The sequence below is a fragment of the Oreochromis niloticus genome, linkage group LG19 (assembly GCF_001858045.2).
Source record: "Oreochromis niloticus isolate F11D_XX linkage group LG19, O_niloticus_UMD_NMBU, whole genome shotgun sequence".
NCBI lineage: Eukaryota > Metazoa > Chordata > Actinopteri > Cichliformes > Cichlidae > Oreochromis > Oreochromis niloticus.
This window is the reverse complement of record NC_031983.2, coordinates 28,188,153-28,209,639: the sequence shown is the minus strand read 5'-3', so window position 1 is coordinate 28,209,639 and position 21,487 is coordinate 28,188,153. Positions and strand designations below refer to the sequence as shown.

At 47.5% G+C, this 21,487-nt stretch overlaps 1 protein-coding gene across 7 annotated transcripts in view; it reads right to left on the bottom strand.

The window, feature by feature from the left end:
• The window catches only part of tiam2a (TIAM Rac1 associated GEF 2a), an 86,131-nt gene that overhangs the window by 25,613 nt on the left and 39,031 nt on the right, over window positions 1–21,487 (bottom strand). For 3 of the 7 annotated variants that reach the window (XM_019348757.2, XM_025901067.1, XM_019348754.2), the window contains exons 2-9: window positions 17,262–17,355; window positions 15,321–16,502; window positions 12,140–12,584; window positions 11,697–11,869; window positions 11,165–11,389; window positions 8,440–8,625; window positions 8,064–8,207; window positions 5,103–5,159 (exon numbers count right to left, since the gene is read on the bottom strand). In XM_019348757.2, the coding sequence (XP_019204302.1) occupies window positions 5,103–5,159; window positions 8,064–8,207; window positions 8,440–8,625; window positions 11,165–11,389; window positions 11,697–11,869; window positions 12,140–12,584; window positions 15,321–16,496 (2,406 nt within the window). In that variant the 5' untranslated portion in view covers window positions 16,497–16,502; window positions 17,262–17,355. The other 4 variants (XM_019348755.2, XM_019348756.2, XM_019348758.2 and 1 more) reach the window with 4 other exon arrangements.

The window sequence follows — 21,487 nt, the reverse complement described above, 5'->3', positions numbered from 1 at the left end:
ATACAGGTCCATTAGTCTAAATGCTTGGCTGAGGATCAAGCGGCAGAGCAAAGATGTCATACAATTAGCCTTTCAGAAATTCATCTGACATCACAGACGGCAGTTGCTCCATATAATAGTCATCATAATGACCGTGTACACAAAGGGACTGGCAAGGGTCGAGCGCCGGGTCTAGACGTACCGATGATATCGCCGCAGTTCTCCCGGACTTTTTCTTCTAAAACAACCACAGGAGTCATTTGGACTGAGGTGAAGTACGGGGGGACAATTTATATCGGAATCACTCAAACTTTCAGGAGGTAATTATGTGCTGCATTATTTGCGGGATTAAGAGTGAACGGGGTATTAAGGTGGGGGCGGGTTGGCCTCACAGGCGGCCATTTAGGGGTTTTGGTCGCGACTCGGTGTCTCTGGAGGAAAAACGCCACAGCTGCGATGGGGAGCTGCGGGGCTGTGGGAGACGCCACGGTGCAGCCCGAGACCACAATTATCAGAGCTCTGGATCACGAGGGACGGCTCAGTCGCAGCAAATGTAGTGAAACACGCGGGTGGAAGAAGCCTGTGATTCAGCACTTCTGACACAGACGATATGAAACGTGCTGGTTAAACTGAGACATGAGACTAAGAGGGATAATTGCTTTAGTGAATAGGTTGGGATATATAGTGCTGTTTCAGATGCATTATGGCATGATAAAATAGAGCGTGGTGTGTGAGTGTGTGCCTGTCTGAGGCTTTCTGTCTGCCGTGCATGTGAGCTTTTCATCCAGTCCAGAGGCGAGCTGCCTGATGAATCACCTCAAGAGGAAAAAGACCTTTTTTTCCTGCCAGACAAAAGGCCTAAAGGGACGAGCTCGACGCTCTGATTCAGAGCATCAGTTTGCTCCACACGCGCACACACACACACACACACACACACACACACACACGCGCACACACACACACACACACACACACACACACACACACACACACACACACACACACACAGAGTTTGGCGCTGATAAACACAGGCACACAAACATTTGCCTCATTTCCACCTTAATGTCCTTTTGACTAGCCAAGAAATAAAAAAAGAGCCACCTGTGTTCCTCCTAAAAATGTTTCCCTAACCTGTTTGCATGAAGGAACACAAGGTGCTGCTTCAACGCCCACTTCTGTCTGCACCTTTATAGATGTGAGGTCACGCTCACAACCTGAGGATGGGGGAAAAAAGCTGACATGGTTGCATAAGTGTCCCGTTTGTGTCCCGGCGTGACGGCAAAACTATAAATTCTGTCGTCCTGATCAGACTAACACTGAACACTCATTCATGGTCAGAGCGCGTTCTAACGGGCCGACGGTTGCCTGGCCAACGCTCCATGAGCCGCTGCCAGACACGCGCTGGACTTCAACAAGTGCCCTCTGTGGCGAGTGTGCGCGTGCTATTTATGTTTGCGTTCAGCCAGATCATTCGAGCCAGTGCTTCAGCGTTTCCCCTCCAGTGTGGAAATTATTTCGAAGCGAGCGGTCCTCCACCCGAGCTTCTAAAGATAGAACAGAGTGGAGTAACGGACGTTTAGTGATGACTGCTGCTGCAGGAAAATAACAGAAAAAAACCCTCTCTGTTCCACTTAGCAACTTTGTAACACAAATATTACAGTAGTTCCTCAAACAGATAGGAAAAGGCTGAAAATTACCTATCAGGTCTATTTAAAGGGTATTACTCCTTATTTCCTTAAAGCTCCACCCAGCGGTCCCCTCCTTCACAGCGTAATGACACCAGTTTCCACTCATAACACTACTGACTGTTTCTTAACCCGAATTTTATACCTGAAGAAGGCAAACACACGTTTCATTTTACTCTCTCTTTCACAAGCAGACCTCACAGTCTCACCCCTGTTGGTCTCCCTAATAAACCAAACATGGCTGCAGCTGACCAGCTGAGTCTTCATCATCTCACGGCTCTGCATTATTCGCCCTGAGCTCTTTGGTCAAGTTGTAAGAATGTGAAAGCGTCTTCAAAATAACCGCTGGCAACGCGAAGTGGCCGGGTCCAGAGTTACACTTTTCTCAGTCTGAAACAACTACCAATGAGAGGACCTGATGCCACACATGATATTTGTCAGGGTTACCAAGGCAACCAAAACCTGGACTGTCCACTAGCGACCCAGCCATCTGTGTGGCTAAGCCTTGAGATGTAATGTGGCCCCTGTAGGGACACTTTGGGCACTGAGGATGTAGATGAGTCTGCACTCTCCGTGAGCGCGGGACTCTTTCGAGGTCGCCCTTTTCCTCAATGCTGTTCGCGAGATTTCAGGCGAGCACCTTAAGGCTCAGTCGCTGTGAGGGGGTCATTTGAATCACTCCTGTGCTTTTTGAAGATAATGTGGTTCTGTTAGCGTGATAACGATGTGACCTTCAGCATGCACTGGAGCAGCCTGCAGCCAGGTGAGAAGCACCTGATATACGTCGCCTCCAAGTCTGCAGTTTCAGTTCTTTGCTATTCATTTGTGGACTGCACCATGCAGGAAAATGAAACATATAAATGTAGTATGAGGTGAAGAGGACACTGATGCGGAAGGCAAACCTTAATGTGCGTTCCAACCTTCAGCCTTTCTGCTAATAAGGACTGAAATATTAGAATGAAAGTTTCTTTTTTTTTGTATTTCCTACTTCCTGTAAAACAGAGCAACAATGTTTTAAACCCAGCTGTTCCAAATATCCCAGTTTCACTTTAGATATTTACATTATTTTACTTTGCACATAAAACTTGGAAACACAGTGATAACTTTTTATGTCCTGATTTTTCAGCATCTCAACTCTAGACTCAGCTCACATCCTTGCTGAGGTTTATACTGTGTGTAAAAATGCTGGATTTTGCCATGTTTGCGCATTAAAAAATTAAAGCATATCATTGGTCAGTCGTGATTTGTGCTGTGGCTCAATTAAAGGTCAGTTTTTCAGAGGTCTAATAATATTGACCCTCATAATTTCTGTTTTTATCAGATTATAATTCTTTGATTATGTGCAAACATAAATAAACTGTGCTGGGGTGGGCGGGCTCATAATTCTGTCCTTATCTTCATAAAGAACCACTTAGCGGACAGAAGCGACCTTCAAACTAGGACAAGGAAGCGCAGAGAAGGAGCGTTGCGCTTTTATTCCAAAAAGCAGCAGCTGAAGTGCTTTGGTTTGATTAAACGGCTTTTGGGAGTTTCCCCAGGAGGAAGGTACCAACCTTATTTACGAATAAAGCATCAGGATGGATGGAGTGTGAAAATGCATAAATGAAGTTAAAGCAAAGCTGTTTTAGTAACATAAAAATAAGTAGCAAGGAGTTTTTCTCCAGCAGTCCAAACATATCCGCTCGCTCCGCTCAGGAGTCTTAATCCACAGCAAAACAAAATCATCCCTGTGCCGTTTTCCACTGCTGCAAGGAGACGCTGGACGGAGGATTTAAGGAGCCAAGCTCTGCCATGTGAGTTTTAACCTCACACGATACCAAGGCATCTCCAGCTGTGGCAGCTCGAGCCCATACAGATGTTTACTTCACCAACAGAATGCGACCTGCAGAAAAAGCTGGATGGAAAAGACCCACAGAGAGGACATGACATGCACAAACACAGCAACGCCAGGAAGCACAAGAGCGACGCACACCCTTCACTTGACTTCACTTCAAAGGATTAGTGCAGGATGAGTGCTTATTAGAGTAATTCGGGGGCTTTGAGTCCAAAGCAGCACAATAGGTGCAAAGTCATCAAGACAGAAATGAAGAACTGTGTATGTTGACAAAAATCAATGCGGCTGCGCTAACCTCTCTCTTTTCTAACTTCCCACACCGTGAAGCCTTAATCCCCCCGAAAAACAAAACGGATCCCTGCGATGAGCCGCTTTCCTCATTTACGTCCAAATCTGAGAGATTTTAGGGAGTGAAAAGAGCAGAGAAGCTTCCAGCGACATGCATGAAAGCCAGCGTTGTTTCCCCAGCACGCTTCCTGCTCCGAGTCCCTTTCTTGGCCCTTAATGAGGGCCGTTTTAACGCTTGCCACATTGACCACAGACTAATACTATGAATCACTGCATCCTGTGAAACACTGATCTTTACAACGCCATTCCTCCTCTGTCTAACGCTATCCATTATACCCATCTGTCAGTGCCACATTTCATCACGCAGGAAATATTTCGGCTTGCTGGAGCCATCAGGAGGAGGATGGACTGGCTCATTACTGCTGCACTAATCTGATACTGTCACCACTTCACCAAGCAGTTACCACCAATGTTTAGCTGTGTGTTTCAGGTCTGTTTTGGTCTAAATGAGCTGCTCGCTAACTTTAGCCTAGCCTAGCTTATAAAAGCTTAAAATCTGGCTCCTGTATCTGACTGAAAACTACAGCATGTAGTCCAAAAACATAACAACACCAAAACAATGAAATAAAAAGGGAACAACGAAATGCAGAGATGGGATTATTCTATTTATATTCATGTTGGCAGTTTTAAACTGAAATAGGGATTAAAAAGAGAAGAAAGTGTGGAGGTTGGAGCTGGCGAGGTGAGGACCTCACGCTCGCGCTGCTATTTTACAATTTCAGCCCTCAATAACCAGCAAACGCTGGCGTTTTAAAGTCTGGCTGCTCAGATGGCCTGAATTCACACTTGTCAGTCATCCAACGCTTCGCCCATACACACACATACACATTCACATACCACACCACCCTTTAACTCAATTATGGCGTGAATTGGACCCCTGTTCACGCCGGTTTTTCACAGAGCTCCATCCCTCCTGTTAGATATGCTCTCCATTTGTCTTGCAGACACCTGCAGATCAGCATGAAAGGAATCGCTGCTTTGATCCTGGACGTGTAATATACTCAGGCGGACACATGCGCCTTGTGATCCCCACGTACACACGCCCAGCGTGTTCAAATATCTTTACACAGCGAACTATCAAAGCCACGAAAGACGCCAGAGGTCAAAGTAGCAGCAGACCCGTTTCGACTGCAGCTACTTCCAACTGAAACTAATAATAGTACACATGAAACTGTGCAACAGGATGCCCGCGACAGATGGTGGGGGAGTTTTTAGGAGATTATTTAAAAAATAAGTTACTGAAAAGTGTGACTCACCTCGGTGCTCCTGGGAGGCAGGGCGCACGATTGGCCTCCAGCATCGCTTTCAAAGACCTGAAACCCAGAGACAGACAGTAAGAAGTACAGACAGAGGGGCACCACGCTGACTGACTCATGAGCCATTAGCACCTAGCCATCTAAGCAACACACATATTAAACACACACGGTGCTTTTATGCAGTTAATTAAAAACTACGCATGGTGAGTGCAGCGCTTTGATTCTGCTTCCAAACAGGGTCTGAGGCCTTTGAAGGTGCATTGGTGGAAATGTGCAGTGTGTGAGCGAGTGGAGGAAATGTGTGTGTGGACACTGAGTGGTTTCTGTGTAGCAGAGAGATCAAAGGGGGGAGGGGGTGTGTGAAAGCACAGGGGGGGCCAGCTCCCACCTATCCGTCTCCACATCCACAAAGTTCTCTGGCTCCTCCAGTCCGTCCTCAGCCTGTCTGTGATTGGGAGGCGTGTTGCTAACCCTGCAGCCTCAGAGGGTTTCAACAACTCTATAATACGGCGGTGACAGAGCTATCCGTTATGAGGGCGTGACTCAAGTCCTCGCTCAAATGGACTGCAGTTATCAGGCTGTGCTCTGACAGTTTGTCAGCAGAGACATGACAAGCCGCACAGCCGGCAAATTTAATTCAGTATTTTGCCCCCAAAAAGCTCCGACACGAACTCCAAGGTGTTTGTTTTTGCTGTCAAATTAAAGAGCTCAAGCAGACTTAGAGGGTCTGCAGGACCAAGAAAATGTCTTTACAATCACAAAGAAACTTCCAGCTCTTGTTCTGCTAATAAGACTTTGCGTCTCTCCACAGCACAGGGACGTATTTAAATTGCTGTAAACAGTGCAGCTTCACTAAAAAAGCCGGCTTATTTTAGAAAGCTTTAACAACTCTTCCACAAATCCTCGGACCTTTCTGGCCTACTTCCCACAAACGACTGGCGGCCAGCTCCTTTCTATATCCAGAGCTCCGCTAAGGCGGATGAGAGAAAACGGGAGAGCAGGGGGGATGACTTTGGGGCAAGGTTGTGGAGTGCGCCATCAAAGTGGTAAATGGGATTTAGGCTTAGTCAACACACATGAGTCAGTATGGAAACTGTGGGAGAAGCACCGCCAGCTCTGATGTTTACGCTCTGAAAAATGGGGGCGGTTGGAGGGGGAGAGGGACAACAAATGGTGATAGAAATTAGGGAACCGCACGGTTTAAGAGATGGAATAAATTAAGGATCTAAGAGAGTGCTTTTAAACTGGTAGATGGAGAGAAACCCTTGGAGATGGCACGTTTGGGAGAACCCGAGAAGCGCATGAAGACGTAGCACTCATCAGCCCAACTTGAGGAAATAGCGAAGGAGCCGATGATGTCATGTTTGTAACGGCGACAGTTAAATTTCCCACAGAGAATCACAGAAAACCGAAACTCGCGCCGCACTGACCCCCTCGCTCTGGGAAAAAGATTAAGGAAAATAGCAGATGTCCAGGAAACCCCAGCATTCTGAAAATCCCTCAGAGCGCTTAGCAGCCATTAACTGTTCATGATTAGCCTCTAAGTAAAGACAAAAACACCAGAAAACACTAAAAAAGAGCTCGTGGGCAAGAGGAAACCTGGGGGGGGAATAAAGGGAGGCTGTTTAATATTTAGCGTCTTTACACCAACCATCTGCTGGTGTCTGCGGGGCTGAGGAAACAGTGGAGAATGCCATCTACCACATATGGCTTTTAATAATTCATGCGTGTGCTGCAGCGCCACCTCGGCCTCCTGCACTGTGAAATGTAACTGGGCCTCATTAGGCCGGCTGGCTGGAGTCCCCCAGAAAAATAATAACACATACACGCATACCTAGCCGGTGACAGACGTGTGCAAATGCATGAGCATAAATATCACAGAGCAGGTGGCGGGATAGATGAGCCTGACGAAAGCAGGCGAAACAGGACAGGCGGCATTTTGCTCGCAGTCAGGAGTCGAGGCTCGCCTACCGAAGACACGATGAGCTCTGAGCCGCGCTGGCTTGGGAAACGTAGGACGCCATGCTGGCATTACGGCACAAAGAAACACAAAGTTACATTCTTCTGCTTTATTACAGTCTCGACTAATGAATGGGGGTCCATAAAATTACACAAGTGTTTCCTTTGGTGATGCTTAAAATAGACCACCAAGGCTCGTCTCCAGGGCCATGTCTGCAGGGCACAGAGCGGTGGATTTCTGTATCAATAAATAACCAGCTTGCATGAGTCTAATTACTAACCTGAGAGGATTTAGACCCCCCCCCCAATGCACCTGGGTGAGGAATGCTCCCTTGTGTTTACGTTGATGGGAGGTTTGCACTCAGCCTTACAGGAAAGCAGGAGGGATGTGAGCTTATGCGCTTTTCATTTAATAAAGACTCCTCTGGGGGAGGAGGGGGAAATGTGCGGAGAGCGCTGCGTGACTAAAACAGTCTCTAGCTATTTCTTTCACATTAACAAAGGCATTGCACATGCGAGCGAGCGACGAGCCAGCATGCTTTCAGGTTGCTCCATTAACAAACGTGCACACTGTGCACTGAAGGCGTGAGCATCGGGACTCTTTCTCCTCGTGTACAGTAGACGTGAACACTGCCTGTAATCATGCATGTTCATGTTGTGTATGAGGCTTTTAGGTCTCATATGCTAATCCGGATCGTCTGTGTGAGTGATGCTGTCAGGCTTTCAAACATGACGGGAACATGAAGTAAAGAATAAAATATTAGAGTAATTTCTCCTCAGTTTGCTACAAGAACAAAATGACAGAAACGCCAAGAATGTGACCTTAACAGACGGGCGTGTAATCCCTGCTAAGGTTAGACAGTCCTTGATGGGTTTTTTGTGAATTTGTGTGATTTAAGATAAAAAGAAGAATCGGTGCATTAATGTTTAACACGTTTAATTCTTTATTTAAACCCAGAATTATATTAAAACATCTTCAGATGTCTGTGTGTTCGTGAATACCTGTGAGACAGAAGGTCTCTTGTCACGGCCTCTCTTCGTGAGGTTGTCGAGGCCTTTCAGGGAGGAGAACAGGCCTCTTTTGCGCTGTCTGTGAGTCAGGGACAGGGAGCGCCTCCTGACTGTGGCTTCATCTCTGGAACAGATCTGAACAGATACACTTTATCAGCACTGTGATCATTTTTCTCAACAAAAATTCCATCTAATCAAACCATCTTAATTAAGTCCATTTTCCTCCTGTGACGCACAAAGCGAGCGTTTGCACGCTGCTTTATAGTTTAAACTGAATAAAGAGTTTTCAAGGTTACTGCCAGACATCAAGTAAATCAAAACGTCACATTCAGAAGCGTGGATTCAGAGGCGCCTCTTTATTCCTTACCAGTGCATGAAAGGAGGAGACGGAGAAAATCCCCAGGCGTCCCAGGGTGGTTTTGGTGGGGCGGCTGGCGATGGCGAGCAGGCTCTTCGGGTTGGGGAGCTCTCCGCCCTGCAGACTTGCGAGGTAGCAGCGCATCCTGAAGAGATCCATGTTGAATCTCTCCAGGTTCTGCTCCCACTGCTGGATCTGAGGGAAAAGGAAGGTCGGCGCTTGGTACAAGATCTGAATTTGAAATTGGTGTTTGGTAGGTGAGCGAGCAGAAGAGCGCTGGGGGAAATAATAATGGAGGGAGTTGAGGGGTGGGGGGGAATCAAAGAGGGGGATCCAGGGTCAGTCTGGTGCTTTTCTGTGAGCTGCGATTGCTTGCAGATGTTGGTGGAGGGTAAAGGCATAAGTCCTGAGGAGGTTTGATAGTGAAGGATGACTGCATATGGAGCAGTGTGTGTGTGTGTGTGTGTGTGTGTGTGTGTGTGTGTGTGTGTGTGTGTGTGTGTGTGTGTGTAGTAAATTCAAATGCCCATTTTTTATGGAAGACTTGAGAGGCTGATGATGTTGCACAGACCACCAGTTAAACCTCCACACACACACTTACAGCCGCCTTCCCCACGTCCCCGTTTGCACTATGTAAGCTATAAGAAAGTGCTTATTTTGTTGGCTGGAGACCATTTTTAATGAGAACACTCAGTTAAACAACGCTCCATAACAAACTGACTTTAATGGGTCTCGTCTGCACTGCGAGTTCATTTACAATAACGCACCCTATGGCGCGCTCCCATTAGGTCTCGCTCACATTGACGGCATTCTTTCGGATTAGGAGCAAACTGAGAAAGGGCACGAGGGTGGTGTTTTATGAACCCTGTGACTTCACAAACATCTTAAACACAAAGGTTGCACAGAAATTGCTGAGAGACCGACACGCCGCTCTGAGAAAAGCTTGTATGAAACTGGAACTGTGCAGGGAGCTGGGCTAACGTCCTGAGAGCCACAGGTTCCTGTCTGAATCTTACAAAGTCTGGAGATCAAGTCAAAGTCGAGTTAAAGGAAAATATTTTGACTCGGTAGTCAGTATAACTAAAAGGTGGGTACTTCTGTGCACATAACAGCGGCTGAAGGTGCCATTTATATGGCGAGCACATTTGCTATACTCATCCCTTAAAAGGATGAGTCAAACAGCTTCCTGTCTGCTGCAGCTCGTGCTGTTACTTGAACACAAGTTGGGTTTTTTTATCCTGCTATTCTTGGGTCATTGTATAAAACGCAGTGTTTTAATTTCATTTCCACTGAGCAGTTTGAAGATGACGTTAAAAGGGGTGGGAGGCATCGCCGACGAAATCAGATAAGCTCTTTCCTCAAAACCGAAGACAAAACCTGTAGAGCCGCTGCTTTGGAAAAATCCTTTTTATGTATAACACACTGACAAGATCTGCGCGAGCTCCAGATTTATGTGCCACGGATCTGTTTGTCAACAGTCAAATATCCACGTCTTTGTGCAGGGACGTCCTAAAATAGTCCTGCAGAAAATTCGATTTGATGACTCATGCTGGGGCGCGTTACTGATGAATAGAATTTTTGTATTAATGCTTGATGCATCTAGCAGGTTTGAGTCAGTGCAGAAAGCGAGTCATGTTTGGTCACATCTGCACAACTTACTTCCATTTCAGAGCTTATCTGTTAAGAGATTCTCATCTTTTCTTATTTTCCCTCTTTAACATCTGCCTGATCTCTCTCTACACATCCTTCAATGCTGCTTCACTGCACTGTGTGTTTCTGTGTGCGTGTCTGTGTCTGTGTGTGTGTCTGTGTGTGTGCGTAGACTTCAAACATGCTCTACTGGCACCACAGACATAGGTGGGGTAGGCAGAGACATCAAAGTAGTGCCCTGTTGGTGCTCGACAACTCCCCCAAAACCTTAAATCTATCATCAGCCTCATGGCGTCTTTATCACAGTCCGGTCCTGACCCCATCATTGACTCCAACCATGTCCGTCTTTTTGTCTTGGCGTACTAGCTAATTGAAAACAGACCTGAGGATAAAGCTGGGCGGTCACATCTCCACCGATCAACCCTGCAGTGAGCTTTTATCAGGTCCTCGTGTCTAATGTGGTGCAAAAAAAGAAAGAGACTGACCATCCTGTCAGCCACAACAACAGCCTGATGCTGCAAAACAAACTGATTTCCTGTCAAAGTGTTTGTCTTCCTGCTAAGCTACAGGTTTGGAGCTTTTTCCAGCCCTCTGTGATCTGCTGTATGTAGGCTAAAACAGCGCTGGGTGCTTCGGATTCTCCCTCCGGCTGCGAGGAGGAGGGAGAGGATAATGCATGTTGAGAGCCCATTACCAGGAAACATCTGGAATCCCAATCACATGTTCGGGGAGAGAGCTGCTCCCCTGGGCCCCTCGCGACACGTTTGGGGACTGAAGCATTTAGGCCACTTCACCCACCCGCACGCGAAAATGAAACACAGGCTCGTCACCGCAGTCTAAAAAAGAAATAATCAGAAAAATGAAGTAGGGCACATCGTGTGGTTTCACCATGAATAATACGGGGTAACGACACGCAGATGAGTTTAAAAACGGAAACATGAAAAGAGCACACGTTACGCCACCGAATCCGTTTATCACCGCTGCGAACGAAGCAGATTTTCTCTGAGAATTTGTCTCAACGGCAGGAAGTGTGCGAGCCCTCGTAGCTAATGTCTCCCCGCAGACATCATCGCCACCTGCTCACCTGGTTTTCGATAGCTTTGCGGTTCTTTGGATCGCTGACTACGGTCAGCTGCAGCTCGGCCATCTTCTTCATCTTCCCATCCATGTCGATCTTCTGCAGCAGGCCGCGGACCTGGCTCCGCAGCAGGCGCACCGTATCCTCCTTCCCCTGGCGCTTGGCCAGCAGAGAGGCACTTGCCGAGTGGAGAGCCGTCACCCAGTTTTCCAGGTCGGTCTGGTTGCTGGCCTGGAAGGGAAATACAGAAACGAGGAGCTCAAACCGCTGACCAGTATTTCCATTACATGCACGATAAAGTTACTGCACCATTTATCTCAGAAAGATCATAAAGGAGGCAGCAGAAAGACTCCTGCTTAAATCAAGGTTAATGTGCTCTTTTCCCCCTGAGAGGAGACTGGATGAGAAATCAGTTGAACCCTTTTTAAATGAGACTTGTGCTCTAAGGTCATCTTATGTGCCATGCTTGAGACAAAAGAAACCAGCGGGTGTGTGCAAAGACTTTCAGAGAAATCTTCAGTGTCAGGTGACTCTTCACCTGGAAGAGGTAGACGTCTCCATACGAGTTGCTGAGGCAGAACACGTTCTCCTTCTTTGGATGCTCAGGAACAGCCTGGACGATGCTGTCCTCGGCCAGGAGGGCGTAGCGGGGCGACAGCTCCTGCTCCGGAGAGCCTTTACTGTAAGTTTCATAGAACAGCAATGTGCACCCTGGAAAAGGAAGGAAATGCTTTTACCTTGTGATTACTGCAGACACAATGTGCTTGTAAAACATGAAAAATACCAATCTAAGCAATGAGCTTCAGCAGAATGGGAGTTGTTGCTGTGACATTGAGACATAAAAGCACAAATCCTGCACAGAATCAGAAAAATGCCAAGAATGCCTCACTTCATATATTTTATTTTCTCTTCTGATATTTCCAACTAACCCAAAGTGTGAATTCTTCGTCTGAGTTTCAAGGGCAGGACACAGAAGCTCACCTTTCAGGGTCACCCAGTACTGCTTCCACTTGCGCCGCGTCACCAGCTCCAGCTTCCTGTCCTTGTGCAGGGTAACGAGCGGTTTGAAGGAAAGCCAGCCGGCCCGCCTAACCACCCCCTGCTCTTTTTCAAACAGCATGTCGAGCTGCTCGAGCGAGCCTTCGGCAGATTCACTGCTGCTCTCGCCTTCCTCGGTGCCAGTGGACGGCACTCTTCTCTCACCTCCTCCCTGCCCCATACCCGTCTCCAGCTCCCTCATGAAGTTTTCGTAGATGTTCTGGCGAAGGGCATCGTTGGTCGTTTGGTGAATGGCTCCTGAGGATTGGGCCCTGGAGGCTCCAGGAAACCAGAGGAGGCTGGAGACCTGGGAGGGGGAGCTGGTGTCTGCAGTCAGACCATCCACCCCACTGTCAAAGGTATCACTCAGGTCCTTATACCGGGGTTCCTGAGGAGGCACAAAAGGTGGAGAAAGTGAATGAAGAGTGTGAGAAGGTCAAATGGAGGAAGATCAGAACAGGAATGATTCGATTATAGTGGAAGCGTGGGGCTGGCTGTCGATTACAAACTTGGCTCAGACCTGCACTGTTCCCATCCACATTTAGGCAAAACACAGCATGTTTGCCCCCCAGGTGTACAGACTTGTGTAGGTACCCGTGAGCTTACAGCGGGACACAAATCAACTCTGCTTCTTTCAATTAGCCCCAAGGCGCTGCGAAACTTTTGAAAAATCGAGGCAAACCACTCGAACCTACTTCAAAGTCTGCATTACAGTCTCTAAATTCTTCCTAGGCTGAAAAAGTGGGACAAATTTCCTGTGATGGCACCTGGGAGGTTGGCACCCTCCAGGCTCAGACAATTTCACGTCATTTGAGGTCTGCTGTGGCTTCCCAATTCCCCAAATGAACACTTGATGGAATTGCACCCTTTCATGCCTAATGACAGCCTACCTACACTTGACTAGATTGGAGCATCGATTCCGCCCCTGGCAACTGAGCGGAGCGCTCTCAGCGTGCAGACGCGCATGGCGTGCCGTCACGACAGAGCTCTGTCTCCATCTTTTGTTTATTAATGTGTTTCACTCCAACCCGTCTGCGTCTTCTCAGTCCTTAATCCACATTTCACGCTGCATCCACACTCACCCTTCTTCATATTTAGCATGCAGTTCTGCCTCCCTGTGCCCTGTAACTAGGCAGCAAAGGGTTCATGTTTAAGTTTCACGGCAGGACTGAACCCGGTGAACTCGGTGCTCACTTGAGGACAGGCTTTGTTTACCATTTCGTCCTCTTGTAGCAACCATGAAATGCACCGTTGTTTAGTTAGTAGCTGTCAATGCACACTGTGCAGAGGGCAGGTTTCCTTTAGCCCAAATCTCTCCAGCCTCTCCTCACCGTCCTCCATCTGCTTTTCATTACAAGCAGATTCTTGGTCTTTGGCATCAGGGTCGCTATGTGACCTTTAAGCCCACGAGTCCAGGGGAACCAGAGCTGATGACCTGCTGAAAGGAGGCACTGTGACCAGCCCGCAGAGATATTGCGCGCTGAAGTTTGGCATCAAAACGGCTCCCAAAGGAAAGAGGAAATACAGTTTTAAACAGCTCAATGACTTTAACGAGAACTTGTTGCATGCCCCGTTGATTACGGAGAAAGGAAACCCCCGAGCATTAATCACTGACTCGTTTGTGAATTTGCCTGATTGGTTCAATTAGTTTATATCAAACTGCACCAAAAATGCAGACTTTGTAAGTATTTATCTGCTTCACACAATTACCCGTAATCAGCATTGATTACCAGACCTTGGTCCACTTGTTTGAATTTTACTTCTGGATGAGGAAACAAAACTGAACCAGATCTATCCTGCACCAGCACGTGGTCATAAATTAGCGCAGCATAATGCGAAGCAGCAGCTTTAGAAGGAGGCATTTTTAAATAACACTCAAAATGAGTCGAGTAAGCACAGGGTCAGAAAACTGCGTCACAGCAAAGCTTCTTGCATATTTCACTGAAAATAATCAGACGTTTCAGCACGAGAAGCAGCTTACAGAAGGAAAAGCCTTCTCATTTGTTCTCTGTTCTTCGTTTTGCTCCTAGACTCAACCGACTGAACACCAATCCCTATTAGCAGATTTATTCTCCGAGGAACGTGAGGGGAGACCCGAAAATCTGAACACAACAACCAGAACAACCATAAGTCACTCATTAACGTTAGAGGAGGGGTGGGGTTAAATCTTCAGCTCGGATTTAGTCTCACTCTACAGATCCTCTCAAAGGCTTACAGCTATTCTCTTGGCAGCACCCAAACAGCGTTCTTAAAACTTTTACAAGGCAAAGCTAAACGAATTAATGCAGGAACAATTGCTTTCAAGCCCTCAAAGAAGGGAGGGACGAGAGTTCAGGCTCAGTTTAAGCAAATGTTTTAGGTCAAATTAAAGCTAGTAAAAACCCGATGTTTGTACAACCAAAATCAGGCGGTTCCTGCGAGCACGTGCAGGCAGCGCGCTGACAGGCTGCTCTCCTCACAGCACAGGTATCGTTTTACTTACACGATGATCAGCTGTCCACTCAAAATTCAATGCACCTCCCACGGACATCTTCAGTAACACGATTAAGAGATCCGACTTGTAAACGAAAGAGCTGAACGTGTAAAGAAAAAGTCCTGTACGTTGACCGACTACCAGAAAACAATCAGTGTGCAATAATACTTAAGATTTACCCACCCAGTAAAAGTATTCGTGATATCCGATTACCAGCCCCGCACTTCTCTTCGTCGGAGCATCCTCCATGCTTTGGCATTGTATTAAAAGTCACTCCCATCCTTGTTCCCTCCTCACCAGAACAACTAGACCCAGCCCTGGCTGCCTTACAGATTTCATTTTGTGTCACCCCGCTGCGTCCTGTCCTCAGACAGCTGGTGTTGTGTTGCTGAAGGACCAGAGGACGGTGGTTGGTTCCCAGCCATGCCAGGACAACCACTGTGGCCCGCAATCACATAAACCTTGCCAGGAGGGAAACTGTCTGATGACCACTCCCATCTCGGGCTAGTTATGGAGATGCACTAAGATTATAAACTTAAAAAATACAAGGCATGGCCCTGTATGCATCCTGTGAGTGATAAAAGAGTGTAATTCATTAAAGAGTAGTGATTAAATCTATGTAATCCCCAAAGTCACCTTGTGCCAGCTTACCTGAGACTGAGACTTCCTCTTCTTGCGGCTGAGGCTGCCCGTCCAGTCACTGAAGCGTCTGATGCGGTTTTTGATGGAGTCTTTCTTCTGGAAGATGAAATCCGGCCCCGCCTGTTCCTGCCGTTGCTCCTGGTCACGGTATTGGTCCAGGTTCTCGCTGACGGTGTGCGATTTGGGCCTGCGACAGGGCAGGGTGTACGAAGAGTACTGCCGGGGCTCTGGGCACTCTTCTTCCAAAGGAACGTCCAGGACGGACGCAAAGGACGCTCGGTGTGGCCTCTGGCCCGGCGGAGGCTCGTGTAACTGGGAGGACAAGTCCCTGGCTGTGGGGAAAGTAGCAGCCATTGTGGGGTCTTTGTACAGATCTGTGATGGACAAAGGGGGGGACTGTTCTGCAAAGGAGACAATTTGGTGAATGGGGGAGTGTGCTAATGTTCTGCTGGCAGAGCAAGGCTGGTCCTGCTCACAGAGCTCTGTGCTCGGCCCCCAGGGGGAGTCGTACCAGGAGCCGTCAGAGCTCAGTGAGCTGCCTTTGCTGGTTCTGGCTGTGGAGGAAGTAGAAGCTGGAGGCGGAGCGCTGTGATGACCATCCTGCCTGCTGCCACTGGACCCAGGCAGACTGGGAGTCGATGCAGACTCCACATTGGGGGAGAACTTGAGGAGCTGGACCGGGCCAGTGGCCTCATCCAGGTGGAGAGGATTCCCCGAGGTGTTGGTGAACTCCACCCTGAGCGTGCCGTCCTTTTTGATCACCACCCGCGGGCTGCTCTGTTCCCCTAAAACCTCGTGCTCGTCATCATCTCCATTCAGGGCGTGTCCGTTGAGTTCGACCCCGTATGGATTATCATCATCTGACATGTGCCGCTTCCTTATGCCACATCCAGGCGACCGATGCCAGCGGTGCTGAGCCGGGGTTCCCCTCACTCCTTTGGAGACGTAGTCACAGAGCCGGGCAGAGTAAGGCTGTCGGCTTTTAGGAGGCGACAGACAGCCACGGCCAACGCACCTGGCCTTGTACCCTGAGCCTACTGGAGCATTTTTCCACCACGAATGAGGAGACAGAGCATCACCTTTGGCTGAGCCTAGCTTTAATGAATATGGCTTCTGTTTCCCGGGGAAGATAAAGCTCGTGCCTTTGGGACCCTGAATGCTGTACTGGCTCTCTGAATTTCCCATCCTGCCCTGGAAAAACATAGAAAAAAGGAAACAAAACCATAATGTCACGACTGGAAAATACGTGGTTCTTACACATTAGACATGGTATGACATAATGCCGGTTCATCACAGGCATAAATTTAACTTATTACTCATAAACAATAATGGGTGCACACAGTCATCTGAGCTACAGTGGCAGTGCACAACAAGAGCAGGATTAATACGTCGCTCATGTCTCCCATAGCTTATTCTGCTACATCGGGTCACTGATGCTTAATGTCTCCCTCTCATTTTATTCTATTCCTGTAGGAGCAGATAACCGACAGGAGCAGGCTTCAGTCTGTCGTGGTCGTTATGTTGACAATGAAAAACCTTTAGATGCTCCACAGCTCGCTTACATTAGCATCAGAGAGCTGTGACAAGACTCCATACTGCCGGTAAGACCATTACCGTATCCGCCGTCGCCCATGATGTGATTGCGTAACAGGTGGAAGTAAGGCCAAACACTTCTAACAGCCTTCAGGTCTTTGAATTAGCAAACCGAGACAATCAGGAACTAAAATTAACCCCTGCATGATACGTGGGAAGGATGCAACGCTTAAAAAAAAATTATGTTCTTTATCTAATCAGGCTAACGTCTTTATATGATTCAACATCTCTTTTTCAAGAGGGACCTACCTATTATATAAAATTAAAGTTGACCAGATAAAGACGACAGAAAGCTGAAGGGTTAAAATAAAGCATAATAGTGCTGCTGACCCTGGTCTGAAGGCTCCTCACACTCACCTCTGAAGCCTCGTCTCAGACTGGAGCTCCTATGTTCGCGGCACTCTCCGCCTCATTTCTCAAAATAAACTCATTCCTCCGTCTTCTGGCTCATCTGAAACACACAGGGAGAGGTTGACTTAGTACTTTCCACAGAACTGTAATTTACTTTGTGTAATGAGCAGAGGACAGCATTTGGTGCATGCATGTTTGTTTTTTCATTCTGTAAAAATGATTTAGTGTCCTCGAAAATGCAAAGTACAAGAAAAGTTCCTTCCTGTACGAGGTAGCACGCCCAGCAGTGCCACACAGACGCTACAACGCTCCCCAATCAGCCGTCCAAACCAAACGTGTTGCATTTTTCCACCTCCCTCCGAGTACATGACGTCGTCTTTGATCGGGTTTGGGAAAGCATTTCAAAGCCAGCTACAGTTTACCCGTCTGTTTATTTTTAAACCTTTGAATCCTCGCTCGCTGCTTTTTTCAGCCATCATCTCCAAATTTGTCCAGGGGGCCGGGATCCAAAGGAGAAGATAGAGCAAGAGTGCACCACGTGTCTCTCCAGGCAATGTGACTGCCTTGTGTGTGTGTAACACAACACGCCTAAACGCATGCAGTAATGCAGTCTGAGAGGGCTCTGCTAACTCTGCTAAGCCTCGCAGCATACGTACAGCATACATGCAGCATGTGTACGGTTACAGTAAAAACAAAGCTCGCTGCCAAGTGCCCTCACCTCAGGATTAAGTGATCTGCAGCATTAAGAGTTTATCTGCTCCTGCTTGGGTGCACCTTGACTGCGAGGTGAGATTAAGATGTGATGGCTGAGTAAGTGAACTAAAGTTAAAGAGCGCATTTAATGCAAGAAGAAAGGAATTCCAGGAACGTCAACATTTTAAATAGAAAGAAAAAATTAAACGCCACTTGAGGAAATGATTCTCTTCTTCTGCAACTGTTCAGAACGAGTGTGAAAAGTAGCAGCAGAAAGCAGAGTGGAAACTTGGCTTTGGAGACGTGCAGGCCTGGTAATGAACTCGAACCACGAGTCTGACACGATCAGGGTATTAACTAAACATTTGCTTCATTTGACATGAGTTATAAGGAGAAAATGTTGAATATAAGCAGGACTGAATTCAGCATGAAATATAATCCTGAGTCACTGAAGCAGCTTTTCTCCAGGAATACATTTCCGGATATATCATGAGATAAGATATGCTTTATTTATCCCACAGTTGGGAAAATTGCTGCCATTATTCTTACAAACCCTGGAAAAAGTCAAGCTGGGAGCGTTTATGGAGTTTATGGTCAAACGCTTCCCTCGTCTTCAGTAGAAATCTGACCAATGATAGCCCGCGTTACCTCCTGACTTCTGTTGTTCAAGAGCCAAGTAGAGCAGAAGGACCCAGCAGCTAAAAAGCAGAGACTGATTCAGATGCTTTCTACATGAATGGAGAGCAGCTAAACTATTCTCTTTCAGGAGTAAAAGACTAAGGAAGCAGCTGTCGGGAATCAACATAAAGCTGGTTGTCAAACTTGTCACAACGACGGCTTTCTTCTAAACGCCACCACTGATGCTTTTCTTGCAAAGTTTATTCAGGGAAGAGCAGAGCTGTGGGTATGAAAGGCTCAAAGGCGTGCCAACACACAAACTAAGGCACACGTTTGCCTTCTGCTGCGCGCCGAACCGGAGCATTGTGCGACTGTTTTCAGAGAACAACGAGACAAGTCTTCCTTTTTAGCTGCAAACCACTGCGCCCAGTCGTGAACTCTCCCTCCCTCTTCCCCTTCAGTCCTCTGTTCACGTTAAAAGGCTTCCTACAGGCCATCTGCTCAAGGGCAAAGGGAGCACTGCCACCCCGTTGCTCCTCGGCACACACCCCGTGACCTGGCATTCTTCTCAGCCCGGCCCTGGGTGACTCCTACGTAAGCTCCGTGTTTAGTCTGGCACCGTGTGTGTCTTGGGTCTGCGATTCAGGATAACGGCGGGGAATGAGCCACACCTCATTTTGGTGTAAACACAGCAGGTATGTGAATTGTCGAGGATGTAACTGCCTTTTTTCCTTTCACCAAGACCACCGTGCATTTGTAGCACAGAAGCTCCATCTCTAAACTCAAACCCACACGTGCACAGAGTCTGGACTACCAGATTTCCTACCCTGGACCTTCGTGTCCTTCAATCTAAACTGTAGAAACAGAGCAGCAGGAAAAAACTCTCGACACAGCAGTGGGAACACAGGAGCATTCCCTGAAGCACCGAGCCCCACGGTAACGTCACGCTGCTGCTAGGGCAGCTTTAAAGCCACTCTGCCACCACACCGCTGAAAATACAGGCAAGGTTTTGGTTGAAGAAAAGAATATATCACAGTGAAAGTGACAAAATAACCTCAAATATAATAAAGGATACCAACAAGGTTTCATTCTTTCTGAATTATTGTGCACTAGGAGCTATGAGGTCATTTGTTATTGGTTGTGAGTGTTAACACAATCGCACCGCTTTCCTCTTGTCAAATCACAGCCCGTGGGACTAGTCTCTTATCACTTTCCTCTGGCGCTGCGACAGCTCGGCTCTTAAAGCAACAGCATGCGTAAAGCTTCTCTCTCAGACTCACAAATTAAATTCAAAGTCATGCAAAACACCCCGTCGTTTCTTTCCAGGCAAAGAAAAACAACAACAGGAAGTGAAGAAGAAGAGAAAACAGGGTTGGTGAAGCCAAAGACCCCGCCGTCTCCTGCTGAGTTTTTGTCATACAAACCAGATTTAAAGTATCCCGCGGTTGTTTGCTTATGAGCAGAAATGTCCATCTATGAATCACTTGCTGAAAGCCCGTAATACTGTGCGGTGGATCCAGCCAAAGCCACCAAACATCCATCAAAGTGCTTGTTAAGTGTCTTTCTGACTTTTTCATTATACATTTAGAAGCTCTGAGCCTGGCTGCACACCAAAAATGTCATGGCAGCCTTCTGAAAGATTTATACATGTATGCCACCGCCATTCCAGACTAATGCCAAGAAAATGAAAATGTTTCCAAGCACTTTTTGTACAATCATGCAAACATGTAGAAACTTCAACGGGAGACACAAAGTTTAGACAAAGGAACAAGTCTGTCAAACAAAGTTGTTCTCGTGAGCCAGACGAACGCGACGACCGGCAGAAGCGATAAAGTCTCAGACTGAGAAAGATTACCTTGTTGTGTCTTCATGTACAACGCTGCAAGCTGAAAGCGAGTACCTAGAGTTAGGCCGGATACAAGAGATACAAAGTGAAGCTAACAGATCCAGGTGGGAACTAAACAGCACTCACACATGCAAGCTCACATTGTAAACCACACCTGTGCATCTGATAATGGGGAGCACAATGCAGCCTCTCCACTCCAGGCTCTTCTTAATCCAGTAAACAGGAGAAACAAAGGGAGACAAAGATAAAACTCAGAGTCCAGAGCACACCTTACCTCCGTGGCCCGGGCTTTAATCTAAAAGCTCTTTGAAGAGCTTGCAAAGGAGAAATCTAGCTGCTGTTCTCTGATCTGGATTCACTCTGGGGAGGCTCGTTGAGTCTTAAAGCAACACTCACACACACTGCATCTGACTCACACACACACCCAGACACACTGGAGGACACGTGGAAACTCCCTCCCGGCTTTGGAGGAGCAGCGAATCACAATCCTCCGAAGGTAACCCTGGGTAACGGAGCGCCAAGAGGAAAAACCAGAGAGGAAAAAGTGAAAGGTCCTCGACAGAAGAGCTCTCTCATGAAGAGACGCAAGGATGTTTTATAACGCTCATCCAGCGCAGAAAGGCTCCACTACTCCAACGTGTTGTTTTTCCTATATCCAGCTTTTCCGTTGGCGAGGAGCAGGATGCAGGGTTTGCTGCAGCCCAGGCGGTTTTCCATAGCAGTCTGAGGGGATTGGCCGAGACAAGCTGGCGTGTAATGGCTGCAGCGCTGCCTGGGAGGCACTGCTGAGGGCGCAATGACTGGAGCTCTTGTCTGACCCTAAATACCACAATGACCCCGAGAGGAGGCCAAAGAGGCAGCCAGCCATCACCAAGAGAGAGGTGTGTGTGTGTGTGTGTGTGTGTGTGTGTGTGTGTGTGTGTGTATACGCATGAGTAAGTGCAAGAGGAAAAAGTCCAGTGACGGAGGACAGATGTTTAGTGTAGAAGAATATAAAAAGAGCGGGACAGCGACATGCCTGAGCCGTTTGAACGTTTCCTAATTTGAAGGGAGTTGATTTAAAAATGCAACAAAA